This window comes from Salvelinus sp. IW2-2015, linkage group LG16 (assembly GCF_002910315.2).
Source record: "Salvelinus sp. IW2-2015 linkage group LG16, ASM291031v2, whole genome shotgun sequence".
In the NCBI taxonomy this organism is placed as follows: Eukaryota; Metazoa; Chordata; class Actinopteri; order Salmoniformes; family Salmonidae; genus Salvelinus; species Salvelinus sp. IW2-2015.
Window position 1 is genome coordinate 14,058,172 of NC_036856.1, and position 19,491 is coordinate 14,077,662.

Sequence of the window (19,491 nt, forward strand, 5' to 3'; positions counted from 1 at the left end):
GACACAGACACAGGAGACAACCACCCACGACAAACAATGTGACAACACCTACCTTAATATGATTCTCAATCAGAGGACATGAAAACCACCTGCCTCTAATTGAGAACCATATTAGGTACCCATTAACCAACATAGAAACAGAAAACATAGACTGCCCACCCAAACTCACGTCCTGACCAACTAACACATACAAAAACTAGCAGAAAACAGGTCAGGAACGTGACAAACACAGCTTCTGTTTTCAGACCAGAGGACGTGGTGATCACTGTGGTGTCTGTCTGTCTTCAGAAAGTATTCATACCCCTTGATTTATTTCACATTTTGTTGTTGCAGCCTGAATTCAAAAGGGATTGAATATTTTTTTTTTCCTGACCCATCTACACACAATATCCCATAATCCCAAAGGGAAAACATGTTTTAGAAATGTGTACAGAAAAAATGATATACAGAAATATCTAATTTACATAAGTATTCACACCCCTGAGTCAATACTTTGTAGAAGCACCTTTGGCAACGATTACAGCTGTGAGTTTTTCTGGGTCTCTAAGAGTTTTCCACACTTGGATTGTGCAACATTTGCCCATAATATTTTTCAAAATTCTTCAAGCTCTGTCAAATTGGTTGTTGAACATTYTTAGACAACCATTTTCAGGTAGATTTAAGTCAAAACTGTAACTCGGCCACATTCATTGTCTTCTTGGTAACTCCAGTGTAGATTTGGCCTTGTGTTTTAGGTTATATTCCTCCTGAAGGGTGAATTCATTTCCCAGTGTCTGGTGGAAAGCTGACTGAACCAGGTTTTCGTCTAGGATTTAGTATTCAGGACAAAAAGTGAATTGCTTTGACACATTTTTTGCAGTATTACTTTAGTGCCAAACGAAGCATTTGTGTTTAGTGCCAGATCAGAGGCAGTAGGGAAGACCAGGGATGTTCTCTTGATACGTGTGTGAATTGGACCATTTTCCTGTCCTGCTAAGCATTCGAAATGTTACAAGTACTTGGGGGAGTCAGGGAAAATGTATGGAGTAAAAAGTACATTATTTTCTTTAGGAATGTAGTGAAGTAAAACTTGTCAAAAATATAAATAGTAACCAGAGTCTCTGGGTTCGCGCCCAGGCTCTGTCGCAGCCGGCCGCGACCGGGAGGTCCGTGGGGCGACGCACAATTGGCATAGCGTCGTCGTCCGGGTTAGGGAGGGTTTGGCCGGTAGGGATATCCTTGTCTCATCGCGCTCCAGCGACTCCTGTGGCGGGCCGGGCGCAGTGCTCGCTAACCAAGGGGGCCAGGTGCACGGTGTTTCCTCCGACACATTGGTGCGGCTGGCTTCCGGGTTGGAGGCGCGCTGTGTTAAGAAGCAGTGTGGCTTGGTTGGTGTTGTGCTTCGGAGGACGCATGGCTTTCGACCTTCGTCTCTCCCGAGCCCGTACGGGAGTTGTAGCGATGAGACAAGATAGTAATTACTAGCGATTGGATACCACGAAAATTGGGGAGAAAATGGGATAAAAAAAATAAAAAAATAAAAAAAAATATATATATATATATATATAAATAGTAAAGTACAGATACACCCAAAAAAAGGTTACATTTCAATGAGCACAACAACTTCCTCTTAAACTAACATTACATTTTAAAATGTGATTTACTGTTGTTTCTACAGTGACTAGAAAGGTATGGCCCTTTCATAGTTTACATGTCGTTCTGAATGGGTGCACTGTGTAGGCCTATCTCAGCTAGTTTTACATTGTAAGAAGATATGCCCCCCCCCCCCCTCTTCCTCTAGTGCAGGACCACTGAGAGTGGCAAGGTCTTATGACCGTCACTGTGTCTTTCAAAGCATCAAGAATGTCGTCAGCCTTTGTAAACCACCGGTTGTTCATAGTTGGCATGGTAACACAGGAGAGCATCAACCAGGAGAAGACAAGGCTCTTGCATGAGGGAGAGGGAGTTGACCTATATGAGGTAAATGCAGCACTGCATGCAACTATGAGTATTCATACACTCTAAATTACCACCAGCCAATCATATACAAACAGTATAAGGTCATCAACACGACAACAAGGAGGATTGGCAACATTAAAGTGACACTAATAATCAGTGTGTCACATATAAGGTCCCCATGATAACCCTCCACCTATTCATATGCAGAAGGGCCGACAGAGTTATGGTAAATGCAGAAAACACGTACCTTGGCTTTATAGGAAAACCATACAAAGATCGATAGAAACATCATAGATAGTCATCATAGAAGTGAAACCACAGCTGTCCTCAGATCGACCATCTTGTGTATACAAAGGGGCCAAGGGTGAATCAGGTATTCCTGACAAGCCCTCCAAGCAAGATGCACACCACAAACAAACTACTTACTGTTCCCCTGACCTATCTGGGTAATTCTCTCTCCTGAACTTGATGGGAAAACATCAATGAGATCTGAACAAATGCCTATTACCTTACCGTTTAGTTCATTGTGGCCACTTTTACTATCTCATCAATGGGAAAAAAGCACAGAAGAATACCCTGCAGTACCATCTCTGTCAGATACAATGTGGAACACAAATGCAACCAACTATGAAGATGTTGACACTGGTAATGACATCATGATTCTGAAGGTAGGCCTATAGTGACATATTTGTATCAATAGAATTTGTCTTTATATTATTATTTACACTATTACTAAGTGTACATCCTAACAGGTCATACGCATTCATCAGTAATTGCTAATACTACAGATTCCCACGTTTTGGCCTAKACATGTGTTTCAAGCTGTCTAAGAAGGCTAAATCAAGCAAAGCTGTGAAAAAAGGGAAAATTCTAGGACCAAGTCATCAAACCCAACACCAAGTGCCTTGTTGATGACCTTCAAGTGGTGGACATGACTACCATTGTCCTGAATGTCTGCCAGAAGGAGTGGCGTAAACTTCCTCTCAAGGTCATCTGTACAGGTGAATACCTGACCAAGAACGGCTTTCGTCAGTTTTGTTTAACTCCTAAAAAATATAATATTGACTTCGAAAATTGTAGGGAGACAATGTGATGTTCATACATGTGTAGCCTACATCATACATGCACCTAAATGGGACAATTTTGACTGGTATGTAACCTGTAAGGTGATCATCCTCTCTCCCACAGGGGGATTCTAGTGGTCCTTTGGTGTTCAATGGAAAGGCTGTGGGTGTCATCTCCTTCAACTCGGATGGAAACTGTGACTATCTGTACATGCCCAATGTCTATAGTCAGATTTCCAAGTTCTTACTCTGGATAAAGAAGGTAATCAACAAGAAAACATGGTAGGATTTATCCTGCAAAATGAATGTGCTAATATGCTAGTTTTGATTGCAGTCCAATGATTTTTATATTAATACCTACTGGTACTCCTGATGTTTTTCTTACATTGGGTGTCTATCTTTATTGTCTATGTTTAATGCATAACAATTACCATGTATGTACTGTCGTGTAAGGGAAATAAATGCCTAACAGATCAGAGTGAAATGGCTCTTGTGATCAATATAAAGAATTGCACACACATCAGATAGAATGTAATGTTTGTTATACCTAAACCGTTTTGCAGGCTATTCAAACCAGCGAATGCTGGGAAAGGTTTACATGAGAAAATCCTGYTAAACACCACAATGTCCCAACAATGCCAACAACGGCAAGTGGTAGCTTCTCATTGCACAAGTGCCCGCAGCAATACCACAACATGGAGCCTTTGCAATTTGCTTTCTAACATAATGCTTCTGCATGTTTGAGTATCATTTCAAATATATATATATATATATGTTTCACCTTTATTTAAACAGGTAGGCCAGTTGAGAACAAGTACTCATTTACAACTGCGACCTGGCCAAGATAAAGCAAAGCAGTGGGACAAAAACAACAACACAGAGTTACACATGGAATAAACAAACGTACAGTCAATAACACAAAATAAAAATCTATGTACAGTGTGTGCAAATGTAGTATGATTAGGGACGTAAGGCAATAAATAGGCCATAGTGGCGAAATAATTACAATTTACAATAATTACAATTTTGATGTGCAAGTAGAGATACTGGGGTGCAAAAGAGCAAAAAAATKAAATAACAATATGGGGATGAGGTAGTTGGGTGTGCTATTTACAGATTGGCTCTGTACAGGTACAGTGATCGGTAAGATACTCTGACAGCTGATGCTTAAAGTTAGAGAGGAAAATATAAGTCTCCAGCTTCAGTGATTTTTGCAATTCGTTCCAGTCATTGGCAGCAGAGAACTGGAAGGAAAGGCGGCCAAAGGAGGGTTTGGCTTTGGGGATGACCAGTGAAATATACCTGCTGGAAAGTGTGTTACGGGGGGTGTTGCTATGGTGACCAGTGAGCTGAGCTAAGGCGGGGCTTTACCTAGCAGATACTTATAGATGACCTGGAGCCAGTGGGTTTGGTGACGAATATGTAGCGAGGGACAGCCAACGAGAGCATACAGGTCGCAGTGGTGGGTAGTATATGGGGCTTTGGTGACAAAACGGATGGCACTGTGATAGCAAATTGGTAGTCTGAGTAGAGTGTTGGAGGCTATTTTGTAAATGACATCGCCGAAGTCAAGGATCGGTAGGATAGTCAGTTTTACGACGGTATGTTTGGCAGCATGAGTGAAGGAGGCTTTGTTGAGAAATAGGAAGCCGATTCTAGATGTAATTTTGGATTGGAGATGCTTAATGTGAGTCTGGAAGGAGAGGTTACAGTCTAACCAGACACCTAGGTATTTGTTGTTGTACACATATTCTAAGTCAGAACCGTCCAGAGTAGTGATGCTAGTCGGGCGGGCGGGTGCGGGCAGCAATTGGTTGAACATTTAAACCATCCAAACCTCGTTTGGAGGTTTGCTAACACATTGTCCAAAGAAGGGCCAAATGTATACAGAATGGTGTCGTCTGCGTAGAGGTGGATCAGAGAATCACCAGCAGCAAGAGCGACATCATTGATATATACAGATAAAAGAGTCGGCCCGAGAATTGAACCCTGTGGCACCCCCATAGAGACTTCCAGAGGTCTGGACAAGAGGCACTCCGATTTGACACAATGAACTCTATCTGAGAAGTAGTTGGTGAACAGTATGTTTTTGTGCTGGTCAAGGGCATTCAAGTCTGGGGTGAACCAAGGGCTATATCTGTTCTTAGTTGTACATTTTTTAAATGGGGCATGCTTATTTAAGATGGTGAGGATAGCACTTTTAAAGAGCAACCAGGCATCCTCTACTGACGGAAGGAGGTCAATATCCTTCCAGGATACCTGGGCCAGGTTGATTAGAAAGGCCTGCTCGCTGAAGTGTTTTAGGGAGCATTTGACAGTGATGAGGGGTGGTCGTTTGACCGCGGACCCATTATGGACGCAGGCAATGAGGCAGTGATCGCTGAGATCCTGGTTGAAGACAGCAGAGGTGTATTTAGAGGGAAAGTTGGTCAGGATGATATCTATGAGGGTGCCCATGCTTACGGATTTAGGGTTGTACCTGGTAGGTTCCTTGATAATTTGTGTGAGATTGAGGGCATCTAGCTTAGATTGTAGGGTGGCCAGGGTGTTAAGCATATCCCAGTTTAGGTCACCTAACAGTACAAACTCTTAAGATAGATGGTGGGCAATCAATTCACATATGGTGTCCAGGGCACAGCTGGGGGCTGAGGGGGGTCTATAACTGTCACACCCTGGCCTTAGTATTCTTTGTTTTCTTTATTATTTTAGTTAGGTCAGGGTGTGACATGGGGAATGTATGTGTTTTTTGTAGTGTCTAAGGTGGTTGTATGGTTTAGGGGGTTAAATAGAGTAGATGGGTTTGTGTTTAGTATAGGTATCTAGCTGTGTCTATGGTTGCCTGAATGGTTCTCAATCAGAGACAGATGTCATTAATTGTCTCTGATTGGGAGCCATATTTAAGGCAGCCATAGGCACTAGGTTTATGTGGGTAATTGTCTATGTTGAACGTTAGTAGCTTGTGTGTGCACTTTCGTTTATAGCTTCACGGTCGTTTGTTTGTTTTGTTAGTTTTGTTGTAAGAGTGTTTCGTTTCGTGTTACGTCTTCGTCTAATAAAAGGAAGATGTATTTCTCACACGCTGCGCCTTGGTCTCCTCACTACGGCGATCGTGACAATAACAAGCAGCAACGGTGAGAGACTTATTTCTGGAAAGGTGGATTTTTAAAAGTAGAAGCTTGAACTGTTTGGGCACAGACCTGGATAGTATGACKGAACTCTGCAGTAGATTGCAAATCCGCCCCCCTTAGCAGTTCTATCTTGTCGGAAAATGTTGTAGTTGGGGATGGAAATATCAGAATTTTTGGTGGCCTTCCTAAGCCAGGATACAGACACGACTAGGACATCAGGGTTGGTGGAGTGTGCTAAAGCAGTGAATAAAACAAACTTTGGGAGGAGGCTTCTGATGTTAACATGCATGAAACCAAGGCTTTTACGGTTACAGAAGTCAACAAATGAGAGCGCCTGGGGAATAGGTGTAGTGCTGGGGGCTACATGGCCTGGGTTAACCTCTACATCACCAGAGGAACAGAGGAGGAGTAGGATAAGGCTACGGCTAAAGGCTATAAGAACTGGTCATCTAGTGCGTTGGGAACAGAGAATAAAAGGAACAGATTTCTGGGCATGGTAGAATAGATTCAGGACATAATATACAGACAAGGGTATGCTAGGATGTGAGTACAGTGGAGGTAAACCTAGGCATTGAGTGACGATGAGAGAAGTTGTGTCTCTGGAGGCACCCGTTAAGCCAGGTGAGGTCTCCGCATGTGTGGGGGTGGGACAAAAGAGCTAAGGTATGTTGAGTGGGGTTGGGGGCTCTACAGTGAAAMAAAACAATAATAACTAACCAAAACAGCAGTAGACAAGGCATATTGACATTAGGGAGAGGCATGTGTAGCCAAGTGATCATAGGGTCCAATGAGCAGCAATAGGTGAGTCAGGAAGCCGTTCGGTAGTCGCTACTATGCTAGGCGAGTGGGAGACACGGCGATTCAGAAAGCTAGCGGACGGGGGCTAGCAGATGGGTCTTCGGAAACATCGCAACGGAAAAGCCTGTTGAAACCACCTCGGATGATTACGTCAGCAGACCAGTCGTGATGGATCGACGGGGCTCCGTGTCGGAAATAAAGGGTCCAGGCCAATTGGCAAAAGGGGTATTGTAGCCCAAGATTTAGCTGGTATACCTATTTGGCTAGCCGGGAGATGGCCTAGCTCGAGGCTAGCTCAAGGCTAACTGGTGCTTGCTTCGGGACAGAGGCGTTAGCCAGCAATAGCCACTCGGTTGCAGCTAGCTAGCTGCAATGATCAGATGTAATGGTCCAGAGCTTGTGGCAGGAATCCGGTGATGTGGTGGAGAAAAGCAATCCGATATTCTCTGGGTTGATATCGCGCTGTGCAGACTGGCAGGTATTGACCAAGCTGAAGCTGGCTGGTGTCCGAGCTCAAGGTGAAGACTGCTAGCAGTGGCTAACTGACTACTAGCTAGTTAGCTGGCTATCTGCTGATGGGGGTTCCAGTTCTAAAGTATAAAAATAGCAGATCCATACCACATTGGGTGAGGCGGGTTGCAGGAAAGTATATTCAGTTCATAGATGAGATTAAAATATATAAGAAAAAACGAAGAAACCAACTATTTACACGGGACAAGACAAACACATGCCCAACTGCTACGCCATCTTGAAAGCATAAATAAATTACATCAACTTTAACTGACATGATTTCATAATATCACAGCCATCTTTCCTCAGAATACACCATCAAGAAACCCTTGAAACCAGCCAAAACAAAATATTGGTAAACAGTCGGTGTGTGGCAATGGGGAACAAAGACCGCGTACTGTCCGGAATTTGGAAAACAGCAATAGATTGAGAAATAACACCCCCCCCACCACCACACACACATTTATATATCCGAGAGGTGCACCATGCCATTTGTTCATATGCACTATGGCAATCCGCTCAGTGGTTCTTCACATAGTGCTGATCATCGCCTTGAATGGTAAGGCATGTTTAAATTCTATAACACACTAACTTCCATTAGCACCGAACTGACTACACCATGCAGACTAATATTGAAGTATAGTACTAGTTACGAAAAGTATATTTGACAAATGTTAATGCTTCTGCATACAGCTCTAAAGGCAGTTCATATTCTATTTGTCAGTAATGAATACTGACAAAGCATTTGTTGTAAGCTGTGCAGATGCAGTAGCAATGCAAAGTTATAGACAAAAGCTATTCAAAAAGTATTCTCTACTTTCTGTTCAAAGGCACTGAAGGGCGCAAGGTGCCAAAGGTGAGTATTGTTGGTGGAAGAGAGGCAGCTCGCAACTCTCGTCCATACATGGCTTCCTTACAGTCCCGAGGTCAACATTCCTGTGGAGGAGTTCTGGTGAGAGAAGATTTTGTCCTCACTGCTGCTCACTGTGATGGGTGAGAAGTCTCTCAGAATCTCTCAAACTCATTTATTTCAATGTTTCTTTTTAAAAATATTTGACTTTTTTTGACAATAACCAAAAAGCATACATAGACAAAAACAATAGACAACTTAACAATGACATACATTTCAACAAACGTGAATGACATCACACTTGCTCAGACCCACATTGTCCCACTGTATCCACACCCAATGTTGTTTCCAACGCTTGCAAGACTCTGCCTCATATGACTTCAGATTATGTTATGTTGTTTCTGTCTGTAGCCAGATTTTATTCATATTTAAATAAAGCATGTGATTCTTCCATTCTCTTAACGTTGGAGTATCATTTGACTTCCAGTATTTAAGTAATAGCTTATTCAATATAAGTGACAAAAATAATACTGTCCAACCCATTGGGTATCTCATCGCACCCTCGAGGATATACTATGTCTTGAAATATGCCAATAGATGGATTAAAAGTACATTTACATTGTAAAACTTCTGACAGACAGCTTTCTAACTCCGCCCATAACTTTTGGACTTTATAGCACTCCCAGAAGGCAATAATGATTGAGTCATTGTTAAGACATGACTCTGCCATTGTGCTGTAATTTGTTAATTTTGTCTCTTGTATAATAAATTCTCTACATGAGTTTATACTGGATTAAGAGTACATTTTTGTTCACTGTAATTTTCGTTCGTTATCTTCCAACACTCCCTCCATCTGGTGCCAATATCAGTTATTTTTAAGTCTTGGTTCCAATAGTTAATATTTTTTCTAAGCGATTGCCAGTTAGATAGGCTCTCTGCAAGGTTTTGTACATCTTATCTATCATACAAGTATCTTTTTCTGACTCAAATAGGATTRCCTCAACATTGCTCTGATGTCCAAAAGCTTTCAAGTGGACATTTTGTGATATAAAACTTTTAAGTTGCATATATTTGAAAATGCTTTTAATTCTGTCATAGAAATAATTGTATTTCCTATTACCACATKATTTACAGTTTCTATGCCTTTAGTTTTCCATGTGGGCCAATTTAATCGGTGAATTCTGAAAAGCTATCCAAGGGTTGCTCCATTGTTTTTAGGAAGTGATATTGGTTCTTGTAGAATCCGTTTCATGTTCTTCCATGTTGTTAAAGTGTTCTTAACTAGGAAGTTGTTCATGTTCTTAGCTTTATCCTTTGAAAATAGACACGTGAAAATATTCTGGGGATGAGCATGCACATCTTCAATATGTACCCATTGTTACTCTTTAGTGCATTTAACTATATTTCGCCAGTAAAAGCCTTGTGTGCCGAGTTGATACAAGTCCAAGTCTGGAAGGTTAAAACCACCCTCAGACTTAGGAAGATGTAAAACTTTCCTTTTTAGTTTGAGTTTTATTTTCCCATGAAGTGAATTATGACGAAGTACACTTWAAAAAAAWATATATATATGTCTTTGGGGGGGTAATTGGTATTACTGAAAATAAATATAAAAACTTTAGGAACCATCCCTGTCTTGTGCCCCTTTCTAAAGCAAAATCATCAGATAATGTATAATTTCTGTATATTTTAGCTTTAGGATATTTATATAATATTTTTATGACATTTATTATTTCAACTGGAAAGTTGAAGGCTTCCAAAGTTTTCCATAGAAAAGGCCATTCAAGACAGTCGAAAGCTTTTCGGTATCAACAGCCATTATTGATAAATCTACATCTTGTTTTTTAGCGTATTGTATACCGAAACATGTTTGTGTTTATTTTTTCAAACCTTGTTTGATTAATATGTATCAAGTCTGGTAAGACTTTTGCCATTCTGTTGCTTATGACTTTTTTAAATGATTGTCACAATTTATGAAATGTATGGGTCTGTAATCAATCTGCAAGGGACACTCCAGATTTTCCTGGTTTTAATATAACTGAGATAATTGTTAGATACATGGAACTAGAAAGCACTGAATTGAGTGACACGTGTTTAATTTGATTATATAGGGGCGCTACATTGTCTCAGAGTGTTATGAACAATTCTAATAGAAAACCATCCATACCTGGTGCTTTTCTCTGAGCAAATGCTTTAACATTGTCTAATATTTAATTTGTGCCGATTTCTAATTTTTGTCTGCTGATAGTTGCTTCAGGGTTGTTGAGTCTAACAATGCTGTAGGATCAATCCAAATGTATTTCAATGTTATTACACCAGTCTGTCAAGGTAAATACACAAGTAAATTCTTTCATGTACTGATTTCCAGGCGTTACAGGGTGGTTCTTGGGGCTCACGACTTGTCAGAGGATGAAAATTCACAACAAAAATTCGATGTGGTTAAATACATTCCACACCCCAGGTTTGGGGACAACCTGGGGTATGACATCATGCTTCTCAAGGTGAGTGATAACCAGGACATAGCCTACAATAATCTCCATAGTGATACTAACTTCATTGTAGGTTTAAAATTCATGAAGAATACATACAAAATCATGTATATAATCATAGCCTATATACACTCAGTGGCCAGTTCATTAGGTACACCCATCAGGTTTCCTCCATAACAGCCTGAATTATTCGGGGCATGGCGTTCAATCGTTGCTCAGTTGGTATCAAGGGACCTAACGTGTACCAGGAAAACATTCCCCAAACCAGTACACCACAGCCACCAGCCTGTACTATTGACACCAAGCAGGATGGGTCCATGGACTCATGGTGCTTATGCCAAATCCTGACTCTGCCATCAACATGATGCAACAGGAACCAGGACTCGTCGGACCAGTCAATGTTTTTCCACTCCTCAATCGTAAACTGTTGGTGATCGCATGCCCACTTGTTTTTATCTGATAGGAGTGAAATCTGGTGTGGTCGTCTGCTGCAATAGCAGTGACAAGGATCTACGAGTTGTGCACTCTGAGATGCCGTTCTGCACACCACTGTTGACTTGTAGGATTCTTGCCTGTCTCCTTCGACCTCTCTCATCAAGGAGCTGTTTTCGCCCACAGGACTGCTGCTGACTGGATGTTTTTTGTCACACCATTCTCTGTAAACCCTAGACACTGTTGTGTGTGAAAATCCCAGGAGGCCGGACATTTCTGAGACACTAGATCCGACGTGCATGGTACCGACGATCATACCACGCTCAGTCGCTTAGGTCGCGCGTTTTGCCCATTCTAACATTCAATCGAACAGTAACTGAATGTCTCAATGCATTTCTGCCTGCTTTATATAGCAAGGCATGGCCACGTGACTCACTGTCTGTAGGAGCGATCCATTTTCGTGAACGGTGTGGTYTACCTAATATACTGGCCTCTGAGTGAATACATACAGATTATGTATAGAGTGTGCTATCTCTGTGATCTTTCTTAGTTGAGAGGGAGGGCCATCCTGAACAGAGCAGTGCAGCTGATCCCTCTGATGAATGGTTCGATGGCTGAGGGAAGCCTGTGCACCACGGCTGGCTGGGGGGACATAGATGATAACAGCACCCCACCAGACAAGCTGCAGGAGGTCAACGCCACCATCATATCACCCAGAGAGTGTGGCCGCCGGTGGAGTGGCGTCAACATCTCCAGGCGCACGGTGTGCGCAACAGGCCCCAGAGCTTTCCAAGGCTTCTGCTCGGTATGACTGCACTGTTACAGGCTATAATTCTCTGCAATTAGTTTTTCCTGGTCAGGACAGGCTATTATTGGCTATAACTAGATTAGAGTTTCTCTTGGTCAAGGCACAAACTATGATACATGACTCCTCCGTTTTTCTGTATCACAAAGGAGAATGAATTAAAATGCATTGTTTGCTATTGCAGGGGGATTCAGGAGGTCCGTTGGTGTGTAACGGGATGTCAGCGGGCATCGTCTCTTTCTCAGGGCAGAGGTGTGCCAACCCTAGTACCCCTGATGTGTACACACGAGTGACTTCGTACTGCCGATGGATTCAGAGGGAGTTAGCTAGAAACCCTTAAGGTTTTTGGCATGTAAGCCGCCAGTGTGTGCTTACACAAAATCTCACTATATGACTTATTAGGATTTCATTTAGAGTCTTTGTTGAAGTGCTAAAGATAACACCTTTCTATGATTGCGTGTTCCCTTGTTGCTATTCTTATTAAACGTCACTAATTTCAGCTTGTGTGTCTCACTTTGGAGAACTTGAGTTCCCTAAACAATTCAGTAAAAAACATTGGTCCATATACTTATCATTTCTTTCCTTGGTGTTCAAAGACTAAAAACAACCTCCACTGATTTTGTTAATTTGGTAAGTTTTGATGTAAGGTAAAAACAACACAATGTGACAATAGGATACACAGACTCTCTACTTAATTTAGGTCCTTGGTCACTCACCTGGTCTGGCTGGTCAAGCAGTAGCCTCTGGATAAGCTGACCAATGTTACTGAAGTTTAGATACACTATTGGCTCCAGGTTCTAGCACATCTCCATTATAGTGTACCTGAGGAGAAGTCAGTGTCAGATACTGCAGGTTACCAGATCATGTAATTGATTGCTGTAATTGATTAATTCATCATTCCTGCTTAATTTCCTGTCTCAAAGCATAATGTACTTACATCTCTGGAAAGGCAAAGTCTGGTCATGAGACATGTGGCATCCCATCTTTGATAACCTTGTAGAACCGGGTGTCCACCACAACATTAGGGTATGGGCTCTTACCTACAAAAGACAACATCAAGATATGCATTTCAAAATGTGTCTTTGCTCACTCACATATGTTGCTTCATCCAACAAAAGACAGCATTTTGCCATATTTTGATAGTTTAACCCACCCAGAGAGATTTCTCCACAGCAGTATGTCATCGGAGCAGACTTCACTTCAGTGGAAGACGGGCCTGTGAACACAATAAATATCAGTACCCTACACACCACAGAGATCAGTGCCCTACACACCACAGAGATCAGTACCCTACACACCAACAGAGATCAGTGCCCTACACACCACAGAGATCAGTACCCTACACACCACAGAGATCAGTGCCCTACACACCACAGAGATCAGTACCCTACACACCAAGAGATCAGTACCCTACACACCACAGAGATCAGTTAACCTACACACCACAGAGATCAGTACCCTACACACCACAGAGATCAGTACCCTACACACCACAGAGATCAGTGCCTACACACCACAGAGATCAGTACCCTACACACCACAAGAGATCAGTACCCTACACACCACAGAGATCAGTACCCTACACACCACAGAGATCAGTACCCTACACACCACAGAGATCATACCCTACACACCACAGAGATCAGTACCCTACACACCACAGAGATCAGTACCCTACACACCACAGAGATCAGTACCCTACACACCACAGAGATCAGTAACCTACACACCACAGTATAAGCATTCAAGGACCTGAACCTTTCTTTTATTTATTTATTTATACAGCGTCCTACAGCATAGGTCTACCTGCAACATACTTCTACAACTTTCAGGTGTCATCTGTCATCTGTCACTCTTAATAATTGATGTGCAACTGTTTCACCCAGAGGTTTCACCCAAGTAGCCTACAATTTGTTAAACCACACATTTTATGTTAAACCAACAGGGTCTTACCTTTGATCAATATCGGTGGACTGTTCACTAAAACGAAACCTGAGGTCACCATCACAATGACAACAATTCCCATTGTTCATTGCTCTCACGTTCACCTCCCTCTCTACTTTCATCGCTCCTCAAGGTTCTATGGGGGCTGTAGTTTTTTCTCCCATGGAAGTATCCTCCCATTTTCCATAGGTTTCGCGAGGTTTGCATGGGCGGCAGTGTGCATTTCTCTGCAGGAAGAATTGAATATTTTTGGGATGAAATTCGTGTACAGGTAATTTTATATTTTTGATAGAGAATATAGGCCATCGGTGTATAGCTTATTTATCGGGGACATGGACCCACATTTACATTTGTGCCGAACAACAGTATTGTAGAGTTGGCATAAAGACAATGATTTTTGATAACATATTACGATCAAACAGTGCCTGTGGCGCGTATTATCCATGTCTCATCAGCAGTGTATGCGATATGTTAGATCTTGAAACATTGACGATTCATTTTTGATACAATCGTTGCGACGAATTCAAATAGGCTGCAATCATTTCTGCATGTTTGTCTGATACAGTGGAGGCTGACGTATTTTCTTGAAGTTGAATAGCACATCTCTTGATCTCTCATAGCCAACTTGCAATCTATGAGTTTGTTGTTCATGAATAACGATTGTGTTAGTTCAAATAGTGACATAATGAATTACTATAGATTAACATTTTGAGTAAAGATATATAACTGCGGCAGTTTTGTTCCTTTAAAAAATAAGTGCATTCTGCATTGATTGCAGTGACCTCCATCGATGCAATGCATACAAGGAAATGACCAGGAAGTTATTCAGACATGCTAAGCTATTGGCTGCTCTCTTTGTCTGTCTCAACCACTACTTTTACAGCTCAGTCTCTTTCCAGACTAGTATTATTTTTCTGAAAATGGCTGTTTCTCTCACAGAATTTCTGAGCATCGTTGTCTGTTTGTTCCTTCAGCAGTATTTGAATTTTCGGAGGGATGTCCAAGAAAAGGGGCAGGTATGTGTAAATATGTAGTTTTCTATAATTATGTTATCATAACATTAACACTTGGAGATTTTCCTCTTTCCAGACGGTCAGAGAAAGCTGCACATAGGTAGGCTACACTTACAAACAAATATGATTTGCTTAACTATCCCCCAGAAAGAGGAGTAGCGGGGAGCTGAGTGATTCCACAGTGATGACCCCTGACCCCAACAGTCTCCTGGGAGTAAGAATACAGCACAACTGGAGGGAGAAGGGCAACCAGAGCAAATGGAAAGGCACCGTCCTGGACCGTCTCAGTGTCAACCCCTCACTATTTATGGTCAAGTACGATGGGTTTGACTGTGTCTACGGCATCGAGCTATTCAAGGACGAAAGGGTGTCTAATCTACAGGTCCTGACAGAGAAAGTTGGTGAGTGATGTGATGGGTTCCTTTTTTAGTTCAGGCGTCACATCTTCTCAGAGTAATGCAAAAACGTGATTTGGTTTGCACAAGTTATAACATGTTTTTATTGTATATCTGATACTGCATGATCAGACAGTAGGGACACAGTGGCTATGTGATGTTGGTCTCTGCCTTGATGACATTTATCTGCTTCCACAGTCAACAACAAGATCAAGGTTCCTCACGGGGCAGAGGAGTTGGTAGGCAAAGCGGTGGAACACCTATTTGAGAAGGAGGATGGAGAGAAGAACGAGTGGCGAGGCATGGTCCTCTCCAGGGCTCCCATCATGACTAACTGGTATTACATCACCTATGAGAAGGACCCCGTGCTCTACATGTACCAGCTGTGGGACGACTACGCCGATGGAGATCTCAGGATCTTACCTGAAGCAGGTACCGACCATTTCTCAGCATCAGCATCATCTCCACCTGCAGCAGAGTGTTCAGATACTTCTCCCTAAAGAAAACAGGAGGGTGATTATAGAGTAGAAATTGTTTGGTCTTTACACACTAATTAAAAGATGATGGTGGCTTTTGGAGTGTTGCGGACAATATTTCCTGTGTTTGTTCTTACTCGTCCTACGTGACTTGTCGAAATGACAAATATCTCTATATTTGAATACATATAAGCATGTTGGTTAAGATAGCATCTTTTGATAATGCCCCAAAGTAGATTTGAAGAACAGACCCCTAACATTGATGTTATTCATTGTTTTTCTCTCTAGAAAATAAGCACTTGCTTCCGGCCGACCGAAAGCCCGGCGAGGAGACTGAGAGCTTAGTGGGGAAGCAGGTGGAGTATGTTACTGACAAAGGTGTGAAGCGAACAGGCCTGGTGATCTATCAAGTCCCTGCCAAGCCTTCCGTATACTACATCAAATACGACGATGACTTTCACATCCATGTCTACGACCTGGTCAAGACCACCTAGAAGGACACTTGATTGCTCACTCCATTGCTTACTTTTCACGTATCCTCCTCACTCTCTCTCCATGTCTCTTAAGGCCCTGGACGGTATAACAGTTACGCTTTATTATTCAGGAAGTGCAATCTTTTAATCCACATTTAAAACTAGTTCTATGTTATGCACAGCAGAACTGTAGCAATGCTATTGTAGGCCACTAGGAGGAGAGTGGGAACGTGTACACTTGGAGGGACCTATTTAAACCTCCTCACTTCTTCAGTTACCCCATTTGGTTGTTGTGCTGCACAGTAGATTCACATCTCGGACAGTCCAGGAGTGCACCTTGCCCTACAATGACAGACTTACTGTAAAGTGCAATAACGACCGCGTTTGAATTGTCTCCCACATCCTGATGCTCAATTATCTTTATTCAAAGCTGAACTGAATTATATATTATAAAACGAATAGTAAAATCTGGCCCCGATAGCCATTCATATGTGGTCCTTGAATGACCAAACAGCAAGCATGATGTATAGGTGAATACTTGTAGAGACTAGTTTGAGCTGTAGTGTTCAGTGAAGCCTTTGAAGGAGAAATGCAATAAGCTGTGATGCCCCTGAAATTATAATTTTTTGTTTTGAAATACTGTCTTTATTAATAGGCAACTATGTTTAATTTATGTGTCAGTCAGTTCATAGACAATCATTCCTTGATGAACCCACAGTGCTATCATTGGATTCATAGTACTGGGTTGCACTGGCCTACTGATGGTTCAATCACTAGTTTGAACATCAAAAAATTATTCATAATGCTGAATCAAGACTTGTTAGAAACAAGGAATACAGGTCTTCATAAAGTTCGGGCAAGTTTTTCCTGACCAGACAAACCTGATTAATTTGTAGAGATTGGGAAAAGGCCTTAACAATACCTGACCAGGTTCAGAATCCCAACATCATCAGACTATGATTAGCTCGAGTGGAATAGAGACAGTGCTTCTACATTCTGATCTTGAATAGAAAACAAACATAAAGTGCCTTCAGGCTGATCATGTCGCCATACTGTATATATTTGCTAACCGCTCACAATTTTATTCCATTTACTGTTAAGGCCACTATTTGGTCAGTATTAGTCAAAGTAAAAAATGCTTTAATGAAACAGTGTCAAATGCTGCGTACCAGGTTTTTGCTATTGTCTGTTTGTATAAGAGGATATGTGCAATGTTTGGCAGTTAATGCAGTATAAGACTATTTCCTCCAATCGAACATCCATGACCGTTGATTAGTCTCATTCAAATGTTGATATTGTAGGGTGCACTTTAAATTACTCACATAAATATGCTAAAGATTTGGCACATTGTCTTTTTCTGTCAAGATACTTTTTTTGTGCAAGAACAAGTGGCATATTGCAGCATCGGTATATCATAATGGTAAAAACGCATGTAGAAAAGGAAAGTTATAACACGCATACAGTATTTAATCTAACTTTTGTGTAGTGTATTGTAAATGTATGCTGTTGTGATTACTCCTGTTATATTGTAAATATCCCATTGAAATACCAGCTTTAAAGTCCATCTAGAAATCTCACCTAGAGAAATGCAGCAAAGACTGCATTCAAAAAGCCTGCACCTGGCTGGCTTCCCTTTTTAATCTTATTTTAAAGACTTGGGAGCTACAGTACATAATGTAATCCAAGGAAGTCCAAAARGGCAATGTTTTGGTTAGAAGTATTTAAATTTAGTCTCCTGTCCTTAATCTCACTCCAGGGCATACAGTGCATTCATTTACACAGTGCATTGGTCCATGGTGTACATAAGGTTCATTCTACCGATTGTCAGATTTGCATGCATCACTTGAATGCAGCCTTGAGTGCATTCAAGCATATTGGTTATTTTGACAGTTGCAGAGGTAAAAAATCTTGTGGGAGTCTTTGCAGCCCGATTTTACTAAAATGTTTATGTAGAAAATGTGACTGTAAAAAAACATTGTCAGTGCTTCTTTGCTACTTGTATCACCACCAGTTGTGCTGTGGTGTTTCTATGTACAGTAAAATGAAACTCCAAAAGATTGTGCACTCTTCTGTTATCCTCCATCTTTCATTCCTCCCAGGTCTGGAATTGTAGCAATTACCAACACATTTGTGTAATTATTTTCATCATGAGTAATAAAGTTAGTTTTTTTTGCACATCCCTTTCCTCTGCCATTTTTCACCTATTCAATATAGGAGGTACTGTATGATTTACAGTTCTTTCATTTAATTATTATTATTATTATTATTTTTAATTTTGCCCCGTTTTCTCCCCAATTTTCTTGGTATCCAATCGCTAGTAATTACTGTCTTGTCTCATTGCTACAACTCCTGTACGGGCTCGGGAGAGACGAAGGTCGAAAGCCATGCGTCCTCCGAAGCACAACCCAACCAAGCCGCACTGCTTCTTAACACAGCGCGCCTCCAACCCGGAAGCCAGCCGCACCAATGTGTCGGAGGAAACACCGTGCACCTGGCCCCCTTGGTTAGCGCGCACTGCGCCCGGCCCGCCACAGGAGTCGCTGGAGCGCGATGAGACAAGGATATCCCTACCGGCCAAACCCTCCCTAACCCGGACAACGCTAGGCCAATTGTGCGTCGCCCCACGGACCTCCCGGTCGCGGCCYGCTGCGACAGAGCCTGGGCGCGAACCCGCTGCGCCACCCGGGAGGCCTCTTTCATTTAAATTTGACTGAACTTTTACCAACACACCCTTTAAGTTCTAGACTTCATGTACAAATTGTAGCATGTAATACAGACATAACCTTACACCCAAGTACCCCCCAAAGTACAAATTTTAGTTGTGGCACCAGACAAGCACACCTGATTCTACTTGTCAACTAATCACCAAGCCCTTGACAATTTGAATCAGGTGTTTTTATCCGGGGCTACAACAAAAATGTGTGCTGTTGGGAGGTACTCGAGGACCGGAGTTTGGAAACGCTGTCATACAGTATACCTAAAACAGGGTTCCCCAACCTTGTTCTTGGAGAGCTACTGTCCTGTAGGTTTTAACGCCAACTCTAATATAGAGCACCTGATTCTAATAATTAGCTGGTTGATCAGCTGCATCAGGTTAGTTACAACTGGGGTAGCGTTCCAGGAACAGGTTTGGAGAACCCTAAACTAAACATGTTCAACAGACAACGTATCACACCAAA

The 19,491-nt window shown here is 41.9% G+C and overlaps 2 protein-coding genes and 1 long non-coding RNA gene across 5 annotated transcripts; 2 read left to right on the forward strand and 1 right to left on the reverse strand.

Annotated features, from left to right (window-relative positions):
• Positions 1 to 7,902: 7,902 nt before the first annotated feature.
• Positions 7,903 to 12,510, forward strand: LOC111975593 (complement factor D). Of its 2 annotated transcripts, none has more exons than XM_024003989.1 (5): positions 7,903 to 7,997; positions 8,269 to 8,431; positions 10,654 to 10,786; positions 11,757 to 12,011; positions 12,196 to 12,510. In XM_024003989.1, exons 1-5 carry the CDS (start codon positions 7,946 to 7,948, stop codon positions 12,349 to 12,351), a joined length of 759 nt encoding a protein of 252 aa, XP_023859757.1. In that variant the 5' UTR covers positions 7,903 to 7,945; the 3' UTR covers positions 12,352 to 12,510. The 2 variants fall into 2 exon arrangements, with proteins under 2 accessions (XP_023859757.1, XP_023859758.1); XM_024003990.1 differs by having other exon boundaries at positions 10,663 to 10,786.
• A 222-nt stretch (positions 12,511 to 12,732) lies between these two features.
• LOC111975595 (uncharacterized) lies at positions 12,733 to 14,053 on the reverse strand. Its single transcript, XR_002878855.2, has 4 exons — positions 13,965 to 14,053; positions 13,165 to 13,227; positions 12,949 to 13,051; positions 12,733 to 12,833 (listed from the first exon to the last, which is right to left on the reverse strand). It is a non-coding gene; the product is annotated as an uncharacterized lncRNA (long non-coding RNA).
• An 89-nt stretch (positions 14,054 to 14,142) lies between these two features.
• On the forward strand, positions 14,143 to 18,487 carry LOC111975594 (spindlin-Z). Of its 2 annotated transcripts, none has more exons than XM_024003992.2 (5): positions 14,143 to 14,226; positions 14,930 to 14,971; positions 15,116 to 15,369; positions 15,562 to 15,795; positions 16,128 to 18,487. In XM_024003992.2, exons 2-5 carry the CDS (start codon positions 14,952 to 14,954, stop codon positions 16,331 to 16,333), a joined length of 714 nt encoding a protein of 237 aa, XP_023859760.1. In that variant the 5' UTR covers positions 14,143 to 14,226; positions 14,930 to 14,951; the 3' UTR covers positions 16,334 to 18,487. The 2 variants fall into 2 exon arrangements, with proteins under 2 accessions (XP_023859760.1, XP_023859761.1); XM_024003993.2 differs by having other exon boundaries at positions 14,144 to 14,226; positions 14,933 to 14,971.
• Positions 18,488 to 19,491: the final 1,004 nt, after the last annotated feature.

Coding starts and splice junctions, on each gene's coding strand:
- LOC111975594 (XM_024003992.2), top strand. CDS start 14,952: ATGTCCAAGAAAAGGGGCAG. Junction 14,972..15,115: donor ATGTCCAAGAAAAGGGGCAG/GTATGTGTAAAT, acceptor ACTATCCCCCAG/AAAGAGGAGTAGCGGGGAGC. Junction 15,796..16,127: donor CAGGATCTTACCTGAAGCAG/GTACCGACCATT, acceptor TTTTCTCTCTAG/AAAATAAGCACTTGCTTCCG.
- LOC111975593 (XM_024003989.1), top strand. CDS start 7,946: ATGGCAATCCGCTCAGTGGTTCTTCACATAGTGCTGATCATCGCCTTG. Junction 7,998..8,268: donor GCTGATCATCGCCTTGAATG/GTAAGGCATGTT, acceptor TTCTGTTCAAAG/GCACTGAAGGGCGCAAGGTG. Junction 10,787..11,756: donor ATGACATCATGCTTCTCAAG/GTGAGTGATAAC, acceptor GATCTTTCTTAG/TTGAGAGGGAGGGCCATCCT.